The sequence below is a fragment of the Mustelus asterias genome, chromosome 1, assembly GCF_964213995.1.
Source record: "Mustelus asterias chromosome 1, sMusAst1.hap1.1, whole genome shotgun sequence".
Classification (NCBI taxonomy): Eukaryota; Metazoa; Chordata; class Chondrichthyes; order Carcharhiniformes; family Triakidae; genus Mustelus; species Mustelus asterias.
In genome coordinates, this window is record NC_135801.1 from 160,036,954 (window position 1) to 160,054,508 (window position 17,555).

Sequence of the window (17,555 nt, forward strand, 5' to 3'; positions counted from 1 at the left end):
CTTACCCGCCTGCTCACCATAACCCTTAATTCTTTTACTGTTCAAAAATTTATCTATCCTTGCCTTAAAAACATTCAATGAGGTAGCCTCAACTGCTTCACTGGGCAGGGAATTCCACAGATTCACAACCCTTTGTGTGAAGAAGTTCCTCCTCAACTCGGTCCTAAATCTGCTTCCCCTTATTTTGAGGCCATGCCCCCTAGTTCTAGTTTCACCCACCAGTGGAAACAACTTCCCTGCTTCTATCTTATCTATTCCCTTCATAATCTTGTATGTTTCTAGAAGATCTCCCCTCATTCTTCTGAATTCCAATGAGTATAGCCCCAGTCTACTCAGTCTCTCCTCATAAGCCAACCCTCTCAACTCCAGAATCAACCTACTGAATCTCCTCTGCACCCCCTCCAGTGCCAATATATCCTTTCTCAAGTAAGGAGACCAAAACTGTACACAGTACTCCAGGTGTGGCCTCACCAACACCTTATACAGCTGCAGCATAACCTTGCTGTTTTTAAACTCCATCCCTCTAGCAATGAGGGACAAAATTCCATTTGCCTTCTTAATTACCTGCTGCACCTGCAAACCAACTCGAGATTCCTGCACAAGGACACCCAGCTCTCCCTGCACAGCAGCATGTTGCATTTTTTTACCATTTAAATAATAGTCCATTTTGCTGTTATTCCTACCAAAATGGATGACCTCACATTTACCAACATTGTACTCCATCTGCCAGACCCAGATTACCAGAATGGATTTTGAGCGAGTTAAAATATTGCCCTATATGCTTAATTCTGAACAATACTGACAGCAGTTCCTCAATTTCATTCATTATTTGTTGCATATTAAAACTCTAATGGGTTGCAACATTTCATTCCAAACTAGACTCCAAAGTCTGCTGCAAAATCCATTATAATAAAAATTGTCATTTAGTAGCAGAATCCTGTTCAATTTAGATGCACTAAATACCACATTATATACAGAATCAATAGTATTTAAAATATCTGGAAATTCCACATGCAGTTGTAAGCTAAGCCACACAGTAAAACTAATGAGCAACCCGAATCTTTGAACCTGAATGATGTTATCAACTATGTTGGTACAGAAAAGTCAAGTAACTGTGGGTCGGCACGCAGTGCTGGGAACCCGGGTTCGATTCCTGGTTTGGGTCACTGTCTGAATAGAGTTTGCACGTTCTCCCCGTGTCTGTATGGATTTTCTCTGGGTGCTCTAGTTTCCTCCCACAGTCCAAACGATTGCTAGTTGTTAGGTGCATTGGCCATGCTAAATTCTCCCTCAGTGTACGAACAGGTGCCAGAGTGTGGCAACTAGGGAATTTTTGCAGTAACTTCATTGTAGTGTTAATGTAAGCCTACTTGTGACTAATAAAGACTCTTTTTAAGTAGATAAATATTAATGTTCATCAGTAAATTCAATTAAAAAATACATAATGGCCAGCACAACTTTCCTGGATGACTTCCTCACGCTACCCTAGCAAATTTTCTTTAGTTTTATAGTTGAAGTCCATGGAATTGAAGCACATCATTAACCCATTTTCCTTCAAACAAAAGAGGTTCAAATGTGACCTAACTGAAGTGTAGAAAATAAGGAGGGGCCTAGATAGAGTGGACAGGAAAGACGTGTTTCCCTTAGCTGGGAGGTTAATGACCAGGAGCATAAATCAGGTGAATGTGCTGTAAACCTAACTAACGGGAGTATCATGTCGCAAGGGGGGGTCTTTAATTATATTGAAATATATGTAAATATATTGTAATCGGGTTCACGCCCATTAGACCAGAGATTTTCACGATTTCCGGGTTTCGCCAGATCTTGAGCCCCCATCGCCGATCCTGCAGACAGAGAGCACGGACTCAAGATCGCCCCCTATACTACACCTGACAGATATGTTGAAAGGATCTCAATACAAACAAAAGAAGATTCAAATACCCACTATTCCTTTTCCCCACCAATGTCTCCACAGACACATACAAATTAATACAGATAAAACAATTTACAATATTGAATGTAAGTATGAAGTGTATGTGAATTAAGAGGTGAAATGTAGTCAGATAAACCATATTCCAAAATAAACAATGGATGCGACGAAAGCATATTCTGTGGGTTTTTCAACAATTCACACAAAATGTTGTCTTTCTCACAAGAATTTTCAATCTCCACTTTTGCAAATTGTGCTTTGGAATTCTCTTCCAATGCTGTTTCCACTCGGATGGCTTTAACAAGGATCCACCTCCAGAGTTCACTCTCACCTTCTGAAATTTCTTTCCCCTGGATTTTCAAATACACTCAAACTTCACCCTTCAAGCTTTGGCCGTGCCAGCAGAACACCATGCTCCAAAAAGCCTGCAGTAAGAAGTTACCAATCTTAGGCTGCTTCCTTGGAGCTTCAGGGCCTCTCTCAACATCACTTCACTTCAAATCTGCTTCTCGCAGCTCTCTCTCTTTAACTCTGAGTCTATTGCTCTGTTCCAGTCTTATAACTGGGACCTCTTTCTGGTTGCTGTCTTTGTCCTTGCCTGGAATGTTCCTCTGGGGCCTCTTTCTGATAGCTGTCTTTGTCCCTGCCGGGAACTTACTTCTGGAACCTCCTCCTGCCTCCTTCTCCATGTCCTGCTCCATTGGACATCTTCTCTGGAATGGATGCTCCAGTTCAGGTCACCTGACTTGCCGTTTCATACTGTTTCATTTCTTTTTCTCTTAGAAGGTGAGAGCTTGTGGAAATTTCTTCCCTTAAGTGTAGTGGAGGCAGGTTCATTGAATATTTTTTAAAGGTAAAGATAGATAAATTCTTGACCAACAAGAGTGTCAAAGGGCACTGGGGTAGATGGGAATGTGGAGTTGAGACCACAATCAGGTCAACCATGATGTTATTGAATGACAGAGCAGGTTTGAGGGGCTGATTGGTCTATTCCTGCTTCTTATTCACATATGGTTGCCTCAATGCTATGATGTGGAGATGCCGGCGTTGGACTGGGGTAAGCACAGTAAGAAGTCTCACAACACCAGGTTAAAATCCAACAGGTTTATTTGGTAGCACAAGCCACAAGCTTTCAGAGCGCTGCTCCTTCATCAGGCGAGTGGGAGTTCTGTTCACAAACAAGGCATATAAAGACATAAACTCAATTTACAAAATAATGGTTGGAATGCGAGTCTTTACAGGTAATCAAGTCTTAAAGATACAATGTTCACATTGTCTGTAACTTTAAGACTTGATTACCTGTAAAGACTCGCATTCCAACCATTATTTTGTAAAATGAGTTTGTGGCTTTATATACCCTGTTTGTGAACAGAATTCCCACTCGCCTGATGAAGGGCAGTGCTCCGAAAGCTTGTGGCTTGTGCTACCAAATAAACCTGTTGGACTTTAACCTAGTGTTGTGAGACTTCTTACTGCCTCAATGCTGACAGGGCAATGGGGGAAAACAGGTGACAAATGCTAAAGTAAAAGCAAAATGCTGCAGATCCTGGAAATATGAAATAAAAACAGAAAAATGCTGGAAAAACTCCGAAGGTCTGGATCCATCCATGGAGAGGAACAGGGATAACATTTCAAGTCTAACATGACTCTTCTGAACCTCATCAGTTCTGGTGAAGTCATATTAGACAAGAAATAGTGTTTGTCAATACTGTCTATTTCTCAATAAAAAAAGTAATTCTCTAGTGAACAAGATGTCAATAATTTTCATGTAATAATCAGCATATATTTTTGTTAACTTGCAGGCTACACAAATGTCCTCAGATACTCACCACCAAAATTCTAAGTATCTGAACAGACATTGTTCTCTGCCTGGTTTAAAACTGGGCATTTAATTTTGACTTTTACACAAGGATTGATAGCTTTTCATCACATTGCACAGCAATAACTAAGTGAACTTTCCAGGTTGCAGTAAGTACTCACCAAGTCTACCAAAGTCTCCCTCTCCCCAAGTATAAAGCTCTCCATCAGATGTAACTGATGCACTATGTCTGTATCCTGCTGACACACAGACCACAATCTATGACAGAAAAGTCATATGCATTATTAATGGCTGCCTTGTTCCAATTAGGATCTCATGCATATCAATATTTTTAATAAATATAATCATGCACCATGATTAAATCACTTTAAACTGTCATGAGAGTCACAATGATATCACTCGATGATCAAGTTAGTAAAATAGGGCTCATTTGTCTGGCCTGATCGGTGAGGGTGAACAGCCAGAGGTTTTTTTTCCATATCAGTACCAATGACATAGGCAGAGACAGGAATGAGGTCTTACAGGCAGATTTGAGGGGCTAAGGAAGGGAATTAAAGCAGAAGCATAAAAGTAGCAAGCTCTAAGTGCTGTGCCTTAATGAGTATCAAAAAAGGATAGAGCAGATGAATTTGTGGCTGGAAAAATGGTGCAGGAAGGCAGGTTTCAGACTACTGAAACCAGTTCTGGGATTGGTGGTACCTGTAAAGACTGGATGGATTGCACCACAATAGTGCCGGGCCCAGTGTCCTTAAGGACAGGCTTGCTAGTGTTGTTGGGAAGGCTTTAATCAAACTTGTCAGATGGATGGGGACCAGGATGTAGCAATAGAAACATTTTCTCTAATTTTACTTTCATTTTTAGCCAGTACCTTTCCTAATAATGGTCCTTGGATCAGTTTTGGATATTTCTGTGTTGCACTATTTCCATGCCCAAGCTTCCCATAATCGCCATCTCCCCAGCTGAATACATCTCCTTCTGTAGTTACTGCTAGCGTGTGTCCATCTGAACCTTTTGAGGATGAAATTTTACGGATGCTGCGAAGAGGTTCAAAGGTGAGCTTTTTTGGTGCTGACTGATTGTTGGAGTCACCCAGTCCGAGTCTGCCATAGCTACCTTTCCCACAAGCCTTTACAGAGCCATCTTCTGAAATTGTAAACGTGCAGTACTGTCCAGCCTCAATCTGAAAAAAAAATCAAAGGGAGTTTTCTAAATTTCAGAGAGCACACATATATATATATATATATATATATATATATATAATATATATATATATAAACAGCAGATCACAATTTTTAGAAAGGGTTTCTAGGAATTTACTGTATTTTGACTCCAGAAGTATGCGAGAACACATCAATGCTACAGCATCACATAAATCTTTCAGAAATTACAAACTATTTTCCTTTATACCCCACTGAAACAGAAATTGTTTTTTTTCCCCCTCAGTGCTTCCACTAAGTCAGCATTCAACAAAGGTGTTACCTGAAAAGACCAAATTCACGCGGAATTAAAACAAGACTGAAGATTTGCCTAGCCTGTACTTGTGCAGGAATCTCTGGGATAAAACTTCATTGTGAAAGGCAGTTCTGACATTAAAAGTTCCTTGACTGAGAAAGGAAAAGAACAGAAGTAAACCCTCAGAAGGTAAAAATCACCTTGGATTGGTGCGGGGAGAATTGAATGCCTACAAACGAGAGTTTAAAGTACATCTGTGAAGTGCGTTTTCACTTGTATTAAAATAATAGGAATGTTGTTTCACGGTTCGAAGAAAAAGGTGCTGCTAAAGACAGTGTTTAGTCACTGGTGGTTTTAGTTTTTTGTTACAGTGAAAACCTTAAAATATGAAATCTTGTTGTGTCATCCTTTCAGCTATTAACTGGAAGCTTGAAATTCTTTTTAACAATCTATACGGAGATGGTAACATGTGGCCCAAGAATTAAGTAATGGAGAAACAATTGTCAGTAGGTCCAAAGAAATTCTTCTTTCCATTGGATTAATCAGTTCTCTTAAGATTTTTATCTCCTGTATTATGATGCGAATATTAATATCAGTGGATAAGATACCACACAGCAAGTTTATAATGAATGTTGTGCCATATGAAGTGAGGAGACAAATGGGATAAAGGGTAGTTATTCAGATTGTAGGACGGTAGTAAGTGGTATGTCACAAGGATCAGTGCTGTTGTTTGTAATTCACATTAATGATTTGGATATAGAAACAAGTAACTATTAAAATAGTTATGAATTAGTGGGATGCAGCAAATAATGAGGAAGAATGCAACATAAACATACAAAAATATTAGAAAATTTTCAGACTGTGAAGTGAAGGGATGGGAACCTATGTAAGGAGTCCGAGAAGGAGGGAGCAAGGACAAAACGTGGGGAGAATGTTCCAACTACATCAAAAATCAGGAAAAAAGTTAAAAGGAAGGAGAACTCAGGAGATGTACAAAAACTAACATAAGGGCACTTTATCCGAATCCTCGTAGTATTTGAAACACGGTAAATGAATTGACGGCACAAATCATTGCTAACGAGTATGATTTGGTGGCCATTATAGAGACATGATTGCAGGATGGTCACGACTGGGAGTTAAGTATCCAGGGGTATCAGACTGTTCAGAGGGACCGACTAGAAGGTAAGGGAGGTGGTGTAGCTATGATATTTAAGGATGACATCAGAGCGGTAGTGAGAGATTATATAAGTTCTATGGAAAAAAGGTTGAATCCATTTGGATGGAAATTAGAAATATTGAGAAAAAGTCACTGATAGGCGTAGTCTATAGGCCACCAAATAACGACATCATGGGTGAGGCGAGAAATAAACAAAGGAATAACTGATGCATGTAAAAATGGTACAGCAATTATCATGGGGGATTTAAATCTATATATCAATTGGTCAAACCAGGTTGGTCAAGGCAGCCTTGAGGAGGAGTTCATAGAATGTATCCGCGATAGCTTCCTTGAACAATATGTAATGGAACCTACAAGGGAGCAAGCTATCCTAGATCTGGTCCTGTGTAATGAGACAGGAATAATTAATGATCTTGCAGTTAGGGATCCTCTCGGAAGAAGCGATCACAGTATGGTTGAATTTAAAATACATGGAGCGTGAAAAGGTAAAATCCAATACCAGTGTCTTGTGCTTAAACAAAGGAGACTACAAAGGGATGAGGGAGGCATTGGCTAAGGTAGACTGGGAGCAAAATGGTGGGACAATTGAGGAATAGTGGAGGACTTTCAAAGCGATCTTTCACAGTGCTCAGCAAACTTATATACCAGTGATAAGGAAGGACTGTAGAAAAATAGATATTCAGCCATGGGTATCTAAGGAAATAAAGGAGGATATCAAATTGTAAGAAAATGCATACAAAGTGGCAACGATTAGTGGGAACCTAAAGGATTGGGAAATCTTTAAAGTTCAACAGAAAGCCACGAAAAAAGCTATAAAGAAAAGTAAGATGAATTATGAGAATAAACTAGCTCAGACTGTAAAAACAGATAGCAAAAGTTTCTACAAATATATAAAACGAAAGAGTGGCTAAAGTAAACATTGGTTCTTTAGAGGATGAGAAGGAGGATGTAATTACTGGAAATGATAAAATAGCTGAGGCATTGAACAGGTAAAATTGATGACAGGAAAGCTATGGCAGGTGAGGAGCTAGAAACTATTATCACGAAAGAGGTAGTGTTGGGCAAGTTAATGGGGCTAAAGGTAGACAAGTCTCCTGGTCCTGATGGAATGCATCCTAGGGTACTAAAAGAGATGGCGAGAGAAATAGAAAATGCACTAGTGGTAATTTACCAAAATTCACTGCACTCTGGGGTGGTTCCTGCAGATTGGAAAACAGCAAATGTGACGCCATTGTTTAAAAAAGGAGGTAGACAAAAGACAGGTAACTATAGGCCCATTAGCTTAACTTCTGTAGTAGGGAAAATGCTTGAATCTATCATCAAGGAAGAAATAGCGAGACATCTGGATATAAATTGTCCCATTGGTAAGACGCAGCATGGGTTCATGAAGGGAAGGTCATGTTTGACTAATTTGGTGGAATTCTTTGAGAACATTATATGTGCAGTGGACAATGGGGAACCTGTGGATGTGGTGTATCTGGATTTCCAGAAGGCATTTGACAAGGTGTCGCACCAAAGACTGCTACATAAGGTAAAGGTGCACAGTGTTACGGGTAATGTATTAGCATGGATAGAGGATTGGTTAACTAACAGAAAGCAAAGAGTGGGGGTAAATGGGTGTTTTTCTGGTTGGCGATCAGTGACTAGTGGTGTGCCTCAGGGATCAGTGTTGGAACTGCAATTGTTTACAATTTACATAGATGATTTGGAGTTGGGGACCAAGTGTAGTATGTCAAAATTCGCAGATGACACAATGGTGAGTGGCACAGCAAAGTATGCAAAGGATGCTAAAAGTCTGCAAAGGGATACAGATAGCCTAAGTGAGTGGGTGAGGGTCTGGCAGATGGAGTACAATGTTGGTAAATGTGAGGTCATCCATTTTGGTAGGAATAACAGCAAAATGGACTATTATTTAAAATGGTAAAAAATTGCAGCATGCTGCTGTGCAGAGGGAGCTGGGTGTCCTGGTTTGCAGGTGCAGCAGGTCATTAAGACGACAAATGGAATTTTGTCCCTCATTGCGAGAGGGATGGAGTTTAAAAACAGCGAGGTTATGTTGCAGCTGTATAAGGTGCTGGTGAGGCCACACCTGGAGCACTGCGTACAGTTTTGGTCTCCTTACTTGAGAAAGGATATATTGGCACTGGAGGGGGTGCAGAGGAAATTCACTAGGTTGATTCTGGAGTTGAGAGGGTTGACTTATGAGGAGAGACTGAGTAGACTGGGGCTATACTCATTGGAATTCAGAAGAATGAGGGGAGATCTTCTAGAAACATATCAGATTATGAAGGGAATAGACAAGATAGAAGCAGGGAACTTGTTTCCATTGGCAGGTGAAACTAGAACTAGGGGACATGGCCTCAAAATAAGGGGGAGCAGATTTAGGACCGAGTTGAGGGGGAACTTCTTCACACAAAGGGTTGTGAATCTGTGGAATTCCCTGCCCAGTGAAGCAGTTGAGGCTACCTCATTGAATGTCTTTAAGGCAAGGATAGATAAATTTTTGAACAATAAAGGAATTAAGGGTTATGGTGAGCTGGCGGGTAAGTGGAGCTGAATCCATGAAAAGATCAGTCATGATCTTATTGAATGGTGGAGCAGGCTCGAGGGGCCAGATGGCCTACTCCTTGCTCCTAGTTCTTATGCTCTTATGTGACAATTTAACAGGAGATATCTGTAATTCGATGCACTTCAACAGGAAAAATGGAAATATCACCTATACCCAATAAAAAAAGAAACTGAATGGAATAGGAAATTATCTAAATGTTATGTAGTTACACCTTATTCAAATATTAGGATTAGTTGTAATGCTGCAAGCACAAACTAAACTAAATTACAAAAATAATTTTAATAAAGAAAATTTAAATGTGATGCAAAAAATTAATGAAAACAGGAATAACTAAAAAGGGAGAAACATTATAGATGCTACAGATTTACTGAACTTTTCCAGCCTTCTCTATTTTTATTTCATAATTAAAAAGGGACATTGATACAATTTAACTTCTAATGTGCAGGAAATGTGATGATGCAATTAAAAAGGTTAAGTGAACGCCAAGACATAGAGCCAGTTTTATGTCGTCAGCGAACGTGGAAATGTTGCATTTGGTTCCATCATCCAGATCATTTATATATATATATATATATATTGTGAACAGCTGGGACCTAAGCAATGATTCCTTTGGTACCCCACTAGTTACTGCCTGCCAACCACTCTGAAAAAGTCACATTTATTCCCACTCTGTTTCCTATCTGTCAACCAATTCTCACTCTATGCCAATACATTACCCCCTAGCCCATGTGCTTTAATTTTGCACACTAACCTTTTATCAAAAGCCTTCTGAAAGGCCAGATATACCACATCCCACTGGTTCTCCCTCATGTATTCTACCAGTTATATCCTCAAAAAACTCTAGTAGATTTGTTAAGCATGATTTGCCTTTCATAAACCCATGCTAACTTTGTCCAATCCTGTTAATGCTTACCAAATGTTCTGTTACCACATTTTTTATAATAGGCTCTAGCATCTTCCCATTAATAGCCTGTAAAAACAGTTAAAATAAACAGTGGATTTTAAGAAGGAATTTGAAAACTATCCCCCAAATGACCTCTTCCTGTAGTGATCAAACTCACTGCATTTGTACATCACTACTTTACAATGTAAAGTTCAAATAACTCAAATCCATTTATTGAATACATAAGAGTTTTCTAAATCATATCTAAAAACAAAGCTAATACAGATTGTCTTTATTTTAAATCCCAAGCAGTGATACCACTTATTTATCCTCAAATTAACTACAAATTCTCCCTTCGCTTACCGTCTGGCCATTAGCAAATCCATGAGCTAATTTGGGTTGTAAAATTTTTTCCAGTGTTCCTTCTGCCAACTGATGGCTACTGTTACTACCCCAAACATACACTGCACTTGTTTCACTGTCTCGGCTTTGAGAGTTCTGAGAACTGGTACTGCATAGGCAGTCCAAGGCTAACCTGCAAATCTGTAGACAGAAAACACATGTTAGAATAAGAGTACCTAATCAAGGATACAATACATTTAACACTCTGCATTGTTATAACATTTTATTTCTCACTAGCAAAAATCCTTTATTTCAATCAGATTGTAATCATGCTCCCCTTTACTTCTTCCTCCCAGGTTCCTGGTGCCACAAACAAACCGCTAGCACCTTTTTCAAGTGACCATACTTCCCAAACCAAGTTTCATTAGGTAATTTAACCATGAAGCACACCTCTTGATTCAGAGTCTGCTCTCACCCAACATCCAACTCTGCACCTCTAGCATGTGCCACTGGGTATGTGGGGTCAGCTATAGAATTGTATTTGCAGAGGCCCACTTTCCCAAATTTAAACTATCCAAATATAATCCTTAGCATTCACAGAATCGTAGAATGGAAGATGGCAATTTAGCTTGATGTGTCTGGGTCTCTTCTCTGGTAGAGCAACTCACCCAGTCCTGCTTCTCCTGCCTTTTCCCCATGGCCCTGCAAATCCTTTTACTTCAGGTAATTATCTAATTCTCTTTTGAAGGCCTCAAGTGAATCTGCCACCACCAAATCCTCTCAGGCAGTACATTCCAGATTCTAACTACACACGGTGTAAAAACAGCTTTTCCTCTGGCCACCACTTTCTCTTTGGCCACCTTAAATCAGTGTCCTCTGGTTCACCACCCTTCCACCAATGGGAACAGTTCCTCACTATTTACCCTGCCCAGATCTCTATTGATTTTGAAAGCCTCAATCAGACCTACGCTTGATCTTCTCTTCTCTAAGGAGAACAACCTCTGGTTCTCCAATCTACCAATTAGCTGAGGTTTTTCATCTCTGGACAATTCTCATAAATTGGACACAGTACCCCAGTGGAGGCCAAATGACAGATTTATACAGTTTCACCATAATTGCCTTGCTTTTGCACTTTATGCCTGTATTTATATAGATGCGAGATGCTTTAACATTCTCAACTGACCCACCACCTTCAATGATTTGCGTGCATATGAGAGCTTCAAGTTTTTAAGTGTCCAGATCACCCACATCCTCTCCTGGTCCCTTCATGCAGTCGCTAAAGTTAAGAAAGCCCACCAATGCCTCTACTTTCTCAGGAGACTAAGGAAATTTGGCATGTCAGCTACAACTCTCACCACCTTCTACAGATGCACCATGGAAAGCATTCTTTCTGGTTGCATCACAGCTTGGTAATGCTCCTGCTCTGTCCAAGACCGCAATAAACTACAAAGGGTACAAAGGGAACAAAGCCCAGTCCTTCACTCAAACCAGCCTCCAACTGTCTACACTTCTCGTTGCCTCGGAAAAGCAGCCAGTATAATCAAGGACCCCACGCACCCCAGATATACTCTCTTCCACCTTCTTCCATCGGGAAAAAGATACAAAGGTCTGAGGACATGTACCAACCTAGTCAAAAACAGCTTCTTCTCTGCTGCCATCAAACTTTTGAATGGACCTACCTCTCATTAAGTTGATCTTTCGCTACACCCTAGCTATGACCGTAACACTTCATACTGCACCCTCATTTCCTTCTCAATATATGATTTGCTCTATCTGTATAGCGCACAAGAAACAATACTTTTCACTATATACTAATACATGTGACAATAATAAATCAAATCACATCGATGACCATTTCCTCTAGTTCCTATTCCCCATTTAGAATTGTACCTTTATTTTATATTCCTCTTCTTATTTTTCCTATCAAAATGAAGTCACTTCACACTTCTTTGCATGAAATTCCACTTGTCTGCCCATTCCACCAGTCTATCAATGTCCTCTTGCACATTATTACCACCTCCTCACAGTTCACAATACTTTCAATTTTTATGTCATCTGCAAATTTTGAAAATAAGTAGTTGACTCTTAAAAATACCCTCTGAAATGGCCGAGCAAGAATTCAGTTCAAGGAATGGGCAATAAATGTTGTCCCAGCCATCGATGTCCAGATACCATGAGCGAATATTAAAAAAAACTACAGTTCAGTTTCTAGTCAATGGTAATCCCCAGAGTGTTGTAGTGGGGGCTTCAGCAATGTTAATGCCACTGAATGTCAAGAGGGGGTGGTTAGATTCTCTCTTGTTGGAGATGGCCATTGCCTGGCACTTCTTTGGCAAGAATGCTCATTGCCACTTGCCAGCACAAGCCTAGATACGGTCTAGGTTTTGCTGCATTTGGACATAGACACTCAGTATCTGAGGAGTTGCAAATCGTGCTGAACGTTGTGTGATCATCAGGAAACATCCCCGCTTCTGGCCTAATGATAGAAGGAAGGTCATTAAGGAAGCAGCTAAAGATGATTGGGACTAGGACACTACCCTGAGAAATTCCTCCTATGCTGTCACCATTATATGAGCGAAAGTAAGATTAAAAAATAGACACAACATTAAAATTATCCATGTTAAAAGAACATTACTAAACAAATAATTGGTACAATTAGCATGACGTTTAGAGTTATACTGTCAGTTAATCAAATAGAAATATAAAATATAAATAACATAAAAATGACAAACCTCTTCACAAAGACAAATTGCCGCATTAGAAAGAGAACACAACCCATCTGGAGTCTTCTTGAGCTCTTGATTCTGTAGATTATCTACATATGTATTCTAAAAGTTAAAACAGATCAAATAATCAACATTGCCATTGAATCGCAGAATCCCTATAGTGCTGAAAGAGGCCATTCAGCTCATTGGATCTGCACTGGCTCTCCAAAAGGTCATTCTACCCAATCCTACTCCCCTGCTTTATCCCCGTAACCTTGCACATTCTCTTTTCAGATAGCAATCCAAATCCTTTTATTAATACCTTCTTCAAACCTGCCTCCACCACCCTCTTAGGAAGTTTCTTTCAGACTCCAACCACCCTCAGGGTGAAAAAAAATTTCCTCATCATTTCTAATCCTTTTGCCCAGTATTTTGAATCTGTGTCCTCTCGCTCTTGATGTAATCGAAAAGGAACAGTTTTTCATTATTTTCCCTATCCATACCCCTCAAGATCTTGAACAACTCAATCAAGTCTCCTCTCAACCTTTTCTCCCAGATAAACAGACCTTACCTCTCCAATCTATCCTCACAGCCACAGTTGCCTATCCCTGCAATAACTCTTGTGAATTCCCTCTGTACTTGCTCCAATGCTTTCACATCCTTCCACAAGTATGATGCCCAGAATTGGACGCAGTACCCAGACGAGGCCTAACTTTGGCTCATTTTCATTAGAAATGCACGATCACAGAAGTAAACTATTGAAATGGGCAAAGGCAAAGTTCTGTCTTTAAGACTCTGGAGCAGATTTTTTGCACCCCCCACGGCATGATTAGTGGCGGCAGCCCATCGTTGGCCAGCGGCAGGATCTTTCCATCCCACTGCTGTCAATGGGGTTTCCAGTTGTTTGCACCCTCCACCGCCGAGAAACCCAACGACTGGGGGTCATGGTCGGCAGGACTGGAAGATCCCGCCGGCAGGAAGAGCGAGAAAATCCCACTCTCTGAATTAGCAGGGAAGGTTTGGTGAAAATGATTAGTTATAATAACAGATGGGTTTGCAAGATTGATCAGAAGGTTTTCTCGTTAAATAAAACAAAAAAAATTATTAGCTCTATGTTCCATAACAAAACCATTAAATTCAATGGGGAAAGACAGGCTCAAAAGGAATGATGGAAGAACAGTATGAAGGAATATCAACAGCGATGAATACATGAGGAAATGGAAACAAAATCCTTCTCTTCCCATCTTTCCCTCCCCTTTGTTGGTTAGAATATGACCAATAATATATCTACTTTACAGTGCTTTAAGCTTTACAAAGTCACAATTTGAGTATAATAATTTACTTTTTTATTAAGTGCTGAGATATTTATTTGGTTTCATTCAAATGATTGAACAGTTTATTTTTCAAAATGGAAAACTCAACTTTAAGTTATCATTGGTAGCCTGCACTCCGAATTTAAAGTTCCTTCATTTGAATTATTTGTTAAGTTGATTTGCAATAGCATGTGGGGAGAAAGCTTCGACATCACCCACTTAAATTCCCTCTATGAATTATTGGAGATTCTTTTAAACAAAAATCAACTTTTGTATAGGAACAGACAGTAATAAGAGAGGGCGAGTTTGATGCCAGTATAGTACTATTAAATTTTAATTTAATATACTGCTGTCATGTTACACTCTTGGTTTGAATTAACTTGCTTTTCAGTTTTTCTAAAAGCACCAATTCACCACAGAACCAGTTTATACATAATCTCCTGCTTTGCTGGTACAAAGCATGGAGAACATCTATCAATTAAGTGCAGGAGAACAATAAATATTGCAAATGAAAGCAATAAAACAGGATATCAAGTATTCACATGCTATGCAATCTCATTTAAAAACAAAGTCCATCTCTGGTAAATCAAACTCACTGAAGAATGTTTCAGTTGCTCCAAAGATTTTAAAAAACAATCATATCCAATCATTCCTTCGTTTCCCGGTGCAAAAGGCGCATTAACAGCAGCTGCGGAAGCAGCTAACGCTATTTCAATCCATTCAAGTAGGAATTTCAGAGACCCACGCTGTACTGCAAGACCCAATAGTAGCTCTGAAGCCAATCTTCGACCCTGACTGTCAGCTCCAGAACTGGGCATGGTCATCTTCTTTAAAAATGTAGTCACTTGTGCAAGGCAGTCCAAACCAACTTGCGGGATTTTGTTTTCATTTGCTAGAGAAAGTGGAGGTAGGGAATTGATAATTGTGCAGGCTGTGCACAAAACATCATTGCACAGGCTCAAGCTTGGATCTAACCTTGACTGTTGCCAATTTTGTTGAATTAGTGCAAAGAGTAGACTTAGGCCAGTCTTCACTCCCATCTCAATTAGAACATCAGTACCTGATTTTATTCTTGTATTCCTGGCCAAGGCATCACCCAGATCTAACCTGCTGTCAGAACTCTGCCTTTGTACTGGATGCCCTTGTCTGAACCGATCATGATATTTGTTAGAAAGTGCATGGAATATCCTCTGAAGTGACAATAATCGCATGTGTAAGGCAACAGCAAAAGGTGAATTTCCAAAAACTGTCCTGGCCAAATTCTGTTGGCTGTTGAGCAGTGCGGAGAGATACTGCTCACGCTCTTCCACAGCTGAAGACTCATGTTCAAAATCTGGCAACCGAGGACCTATCAGATGTTGGGCTTGCTGAGATATCCCGACCACTTCTTTGCTTTGGAGTAGTTTTTCATATAATGCAGAGGCACCTTCCCTCGTGGCTGCAGATTCACTGTCTTCCAAGGCCCAGGAACTATTCAGGTGTTCGAGCCATTTGAGTATTACATTTGTGGGACATGTAACCATTTTATAATGTTGAATCTGAAAAAAAGAAAAAAGACATAAGTCTTTTGGGTATTATTACCACCATCTTTAACTCTCTCTACAATGCCTATAGAGTAAGATGTGGTACCCTGTACAATTTTCCTTGCGTAAGAACACAAGTTAAATCAAGGGTTGAAAAAGTTTGAACGCAACTCTATCTTAAGTTAACTGCATTTTGTTTACATAGAATTTAAAAAAAATAAAAAGGTCATCCTGCCCCAATCATCTATGCCAGCATTTATGCACCACACAAGCCTCCTAGATATAAGAATTATGAGTAGTCCATTCAGCCATCAAGCTTGCTCTGCCATTCAGCAAGATAATAGCTGATCTAATATGGCCTTTTCTCCACTTTCCTGCCTATCCCTATTATCATCCCTTATCAAAAATCTCAAGTCAGCTTTGAATCCTCTCAACATCTACCTTCAAGTCCCCTCAGAATCTTAAATGTTTCAATAAGATCACCTCTCCAAAGAAGTGACTTCTTGCGAGCTGTCCCCAGCATACCCCCTAATTCTATCTTTCACTCGTTCTATGCTCTTAAAACTGAACTCTCTCTTAAACTCTCATTATATTATGCAGCCTCTCCCTTCCTTCTCCCCTATGTACTCTATGAATGGTATGTTTTGTCTGCATAGCACACAAGAAACAATACTTCTCACTCATCCCGATACATGTGACAATAATAAGTCAAATCATTCTTCTGAACTCCAATGATAATAAGAACATAAGAAATAGGAGCAGGAGTAGGCCATCTAGCCCCTCGAGCCTGCCCCACCATTCAATAAGATCATGGCTGATCTGAAGTGGATCAGTTCCACTTACCCGCCTGATCCCTATAACCCCTAATTCCCTTACCGATCAGGAATCCATCTATCCGTGATTTAAACATATTCAACGAAGTAGACTTCACCACTTCAGTGGGCAGAGAATTCCAGAGATTCACCATCCTCTGAGAGAAGAAGTTCCTCCTCAACTCTGTCCTAAACTGACCCCCCTTTATTTTGAGGCTGTGCCCTCTAGTTCTAGTTTCCTTTCTAAGTGGGTCCAAACTTTCCTCAGGAAAATCCCTTCAATCCAGAAGTTATTCTACTGAACCCTCCTGGAAGTGCTTCCAGTGTAACTATACTCCTCAAGTAACAAGAGCAAAACTGTACATAGTACCCCAGCTGCAGTCTCACCAATGCCCTGTACAACTATAGCAAGATGTCCTTACTTTTATACTCCATCCCCCTTGCAAATACGACAGATGTCAGATGGGAAATTCAATTGCGAACAAGGTTGATTGAAGGTATAGAAGGGAGGTGAAAAAGCAAATAAAAGAAGCAAAGAGGGATTCCTGTTCTTAAAAAGTGAAAAGATATGTGCTTTATATTTAGAAATGCTGCAGTTCAAACAGTGCCCCCTCACTGCTCTGCAACCCTCCGCATTGAGCTCACCAACAAATGCTCCTGCTCACTGCCCTCCACTCCCCACTCTCACTGCTCTTCACTCCCCACTGTTCTAACAGCTCATCAGTGCTATCTCCTTAATAATGGATTCTACCGTTTACCCAATGACAGATGTTCGACTAACTGGCTATAGTTTCATGCTTTTTCTTCTCCCCCTTTCTTGGACAGTTGAATTAAGATTTGCAATTTTTCAATCTGCTGGGGCATTTTCAGAATCTTGGAAATTTTGAAAGATTACAACCAATGCATTCACTATTTTTATAGCCATTTCCTTTAAGACCCTACGATGTAGGCCATCAGGTCCAAGGGGTTTCTTCAGCCTTTAGCCCCATTAGTTTTCATTAGTGCATTTGCTCTAGTGCTCGTGATTGTT

At 40.0% G+C, this 17,555-nt stretch overlaps 1 protein-coding gene across 10 annotated transcripts in view; it reads right to left on the bottom strand.

The window, feature by feature from the left end:
* LOC144499695 (putative E3 ubiquitin-protein ligase HERC1) overlaps positions 1-17,555 on the bottom strand; it is a 297,885-nt gene that overhangs the window by 246,771 nt on the left and 33,559 nt on the right. For 6 of the 10 annotated variants that reach the window (XM_078221999.1, XM_078222055.1, XM_078222007.1 and 3 more), the window contains exons 2-7: positions 14,787-15,728; positions 12,905-13,000; positions 10,194-10,373; positions 9,861-9,917; positions 4,618-4,929; positions 3,911-4,007 (exon numbers count right to left, since the gene is read on the bottom strand). In XM_078221999.1, coding sequence (XP_078078125.1) covers positions 3,911-4,007; positions 4,618-4,929; positions 9,861-9,917; positions 10,194-10,373; positions 12,905-13,000; positions 14,787-15,713 — 1,669 coding nt within the window. In that variant the 5' untranslated portion in view covers positions 15,714-15,728. The remainder of the gene's footprint in view (positions 1-3,910; positions 4,008-4,617; positions 4,930-9,860; positions 9,918-10,193; positions 10,374-12,904; positions 13,001-14,786; positions 15,729-17,555) is intronic. The other 4 variants (XM_078222046.1, XM_078222037.1, XM_078222064.1 and 1 more) reach the window with 1 other exon arrangement.